The sequence below is a fragment of the Lipotes vexillifer genome, unplaced genomic scaffold (genome assembly GCF_000442215.2).
Source record: "Lipotes vexillifer unplaced genomic scaffold, Lipotes_vexillifer_v1.1 scaffold2106, whole genome shotgun sequence".
NCBI lineage: Eukaryota > Metazoa > Chordata > Mammalia > Artiodactyla > Lipotidae > Lipotes > Lipotes vexillifer.
Genome location: NW_006775310.1, coordinates 546,979 through 550,745, shown reverse-complemented (window position 1 = coordinate 550,745; position 3,767 = coordinate 546,979). Strand labels below are relative to the sequence as shown.

At 55.7% G+C, this 3,767-nt stretch overlaps 1 protein-coding gene across 1 annotated transcript; it reads right to left on the bottom strand.

The window, feature by feature from the left end:
- Nucleotides 1-303: 303 nt before the first annotated feature.
- RND2 (Rho family GTPase 2) lies at nt 304-3,761 on the bottom strand. Its single transcript, XM_007449882.1, has 5 exons — nt 3,647-3,761; nt 3,081-3,168; nt 2,148-2,257; nt 1,337-1,471; nt 304-1,126 (listed from the first exon to the last, which is right to left on the bottom strand). Exons 1-5 carry the CDS (start codon nt 3,746-3,748, stop codon nt 860-862), a joined length of 702 nt encoding a protein of 233 aa, XP_007449944.1. The 5' UTR covers nt 3,749-3,761; the 3' UTR covers nt 304-859.
- Between the last annotated feature and the right edge of the window lie 6 nt (nt 3,762-3,767).

The following is a 3,767-nucleotide window of genomic DNA, read 5'->3' as shown; positions in this document are numbered from 1 at the left end:
CCTTCCCACATTAGCAGGGGGCCCCATGTGGGCTGAGTAATGAATTGCACATCAGTCCACTTTAAAACCCCCTAAAGGCTTTAGGATTGTCTGGCTCATTAACTGACATGAATATTCTCAAGATATCTCTCTCTCCCGCCTCTGGCTCCTAAAAGGACACTGCTGATCCAACCCATAGCTTTTTCCTCTGCTCCATCTGTGGGCATCGACAGGGAAGTTCTTACTGAAGTCTAACTTTCCCTCCTGCTGCTAGAGACTGGTAGATTGATTTTTTAGAAAGCAACAAAACTAAAGCCACAGTCGTTTTCCATGGACATGGGCTTTATTTGGGGACTCTTGGGGGAAGGGAGGGAGGGAGCTAAGACTGGTGGGTAAATCGGGGGAGAGGCCTCTCAACTTGCTTTTTAATTTAGTGCATGTTGCCTGGAGGTTAGGATGAGTGAGAACAGCTGTAGAAGTGAGAGGAGAGGAAGAGGGAAGGTCAGAGAATGGACACTTTCCTTGGGGAAGGAAGCCAGGACCAGGATATGGGAACTGAAGGTGGGGAGGGAAGGCACCCTTCATATACTGAGACTCAACCAAGGTCACCGCTTGATGCCAGCTTCCCCAACCCCCTGGCCCCAACCCAGCTCCCAGCCCAGATGCCTGTTCTGCTAGTTCCCTCAACTTGCCTTGGAGAGGAGCTGAATGAGGATGTGGGGAATGGCGGTACCCTTCTGCCTCCAGTTTCCCTGCCCAGGAGAACTGCTCACTCGCCCGCCCTAAAGTCCCAGCCAGAGTCAGGAGGTCAGGAGGCCGGGGGCCAGCAGGGGGACAACTATGCCTACACCTTCCCTCCTCAGTCTGCCCACGGGGCCCTTCACATGAGGTTGCAGCTCTTGGCTCTATCCTTGTGTAACTCGCCCTCGTTTCCGGTCCCATTCCCGTTTCCCCGGTCCGGCCGTCCTGCCAGTTGAGTAGATCGCTGAAGTCCCCGGCGTGAGTCAGTACGGCGCAGCTGCCTATGGCCCCGGCCGAGGGAGGCCACTGTGGCCACGTGGAAGACATCTCTGACGCTGCGCTCAGAGGACCGGGAGGAGCATTCCACGTAGGACACGGCCCCCACCTGCTTGGCCAGCACAGTGCCCTGGAAGGATGGAGTGAGTGGAGAGAGTTACAGGGCTTAGCCTGCAGCTCAGCAAGGGGCAGGGAAGCTGGTGGGGGGGGGGGCGGTCAAGGGATCAGGTCAGAGGCCAGGGCAAGGGATTAACCAAATAGGGTGCTTTCAAATCAGAGGCTGAGAGGGGCAGAGGTGAGAGGTCTAGGCTGGGACTAGGTCAGAGATCAAGGGTCCCACCTGTTCATGTGTAACCGGGATAAGCCTCTGCTTGGACAGCTCCCTCAGTGTGGCCAGGTCTGTCCGCATGTCTAGTTTACAGCCAACCAGCACAACCTTGGCATTGGGGCAAAACTCCTGAGTCTCCCCTTGCCACTATTTGGAGGAAGAAAACAGAGTTATGCAGGGGTAGAAGGCAGCACAGGGTGAATCCTTGCTCACAGCATGCAGAAACCATGCACCTCTCTGGGCTCTCCCATGTAAGTAAGCAAGGAGGTGAGAGTGGTGGGCTTGGGCTGAAAGCAGGAAGGGTGTGGGAGAAGGGAAGGGAGTAGAGGGCAGGGGTGGGGCCCTGCTTCTACCTCAATGGCCATGAAGGGTCTGCCACCCCCTTTCCCAAATTTGCTCCTGGGAACAGACCAATCCTCCCCTCCCTTCCCCTCACTGGGAACTGGGGCTGCCTTAGCCGACTTCTGTCCATTCATCATGGGCTTTTCTCATGGAGATAGAGGCCTGGAGAGGAGACCACAGGGCTTTCCTGAGCTCCAGCAGCAGCATTCCTATCCCCTCCATCTGGGGCTCCCGCACCCAAGGAGATGGGGAGGGTGGACGAGAAGTCCCTTGAGTACTCCTCCCTGTTGTCCCCCATCTCCCCCAGATGCCATATCCAGCTCTGAGGACTGATTTCCAGGAAGTCAGGGTGGGATTGGGGAGGGTGAGAGCTGCACACACACTCTCCCTGACGGCCATGCTCAGCTATAATTCCCTCCTCCTGGCCCATGTGTTTTCTGGTCCCCCTCAGTCTAGCTGTCCTGCTTCCCGAGGCTCCCACCTTCTTGAGGACACTGTCCAGTGTTTCTGGTCGGCTAATATCAAAGCAGATGAGCACAGCATCCGAATCAGGATAGGCCAGAGGCCGGACGTTATCGTAGTAAGAGGAACCTGAGAGAAGACAGGGAGGGAGGGGACAGACGAGGGTCCTGAGTGTGCAGAAGGCCTGGAAGGGAATGGGAGACCTTAGCAATCCTGGTCAAGGGATTCTGAGCAGAGAATGGAAAAGAGCAGGTATTAATACCCATCAAGGAGTCTGTGTTTCTCCAAGGAAGGGAGTAGACACAGAGGAGGTTAGATGGCAGAAAACAGCTCTGCACTTCCCTAGGGGGTTCTCTAAAAGTAATCATTCTTAATCTTTTCTGAGTCTTTGAGAAGCTCATGAAATCTCTCAACATTCTCACAAAATTTTGCATGTGCTTTCTGGGCTTTGACAGACATCTTCTAAAGCTCTCCAGGGGAGCCAAGTAAAAATTTAAAACAAAACAAAAAACCCCTCCCCACTTTTTGTAGGGGAAGGGGCAGGGGCAGAGCCCTCCCACCCTCCCGGGACTTGATCTCAGATTTCTATAGTTCAGTTCAGTCTAGAGAAGCAGTTTCCTGCCCCCGAAAGAAATTCTAAATGTCTTTCCTAAACCCAGCCCTATCTCCTAAGAAACATGTTCCTAAATAAAAGCCATTCCTTCCCAACTTTCCCAGGTATGCAGATTCGAGCTGAGGGGATGGGATACTGGGCTTTCTCCTTCAGGACAAGGTTTCTATGTGTCTCTGAAAGCTCTGCCTAGTTTTCCTGGCTTTAAGCAGAAAATTAATTTTCCTTCCTCCTAGAATAGGATGGATGGGCTGGGTTGACCTGGAGCCTAAGGGTCTAGTCCAGGGAGGGAGCAGGGTGGGGGGCCTTGGAAGTCAGGGTGACCCCGAGGGACTTGGCTACCTGAAGTGTCCCACATGTTGAGCTCAATGCGGCGCTTGTCGATCTCAAAGCTCGCGGTGTAGTTCTCAAACACGGTGGGGACATAACTCTGCAGACACGAATGGCTCAAGATGAGATCCTCCAGTGCTCACCCCAGACAAATGCCCTCCTCATTCCCACACCCCGTGCAGCCCAGCCCGAGGACACAAGTTGGTCCGGTGTTAGGCAAAGGGGAGATCCCGGGAGCGGCTGCCTCAGAGGAATCTCTGCTAGGCTCCCGGACCCCCTCCCGGTCCTTTCAGGCCCTAGTTCTTCCCCTCTCCAATGCCCAAGACCCCCGACATTCCCCTAGCGGCCCCTCCGGGATCCTCCGGTTCTCCCAAACCCCATTCATCTCACCCTGCTCCCCAATGCCTCCCACCCCAAACCTCTGCAGTCCTTTCAGAAACCCCAACGCTTTCCCCAGTCCTCCAAGCCCCTCTCTCTGATCCCTGGTTACCCCAGCACCCATTTCCGTCTGTCCCCCAGGCCCCAGTCACCCACCCCCGCGGCCTGAGCGCCCCCCTCGCAAGACGCCGGTTCCTCACCCCGGGGTAGGCGTCCTTGGCGAACACCTGCAGCAGCGCCGTCTTGCCGCACTCCGCGTCCCCCACCACCACGATCTTGCAGCGACCGCTCTGCCCCTCCATAGTCCCGGCTACGCGCCGG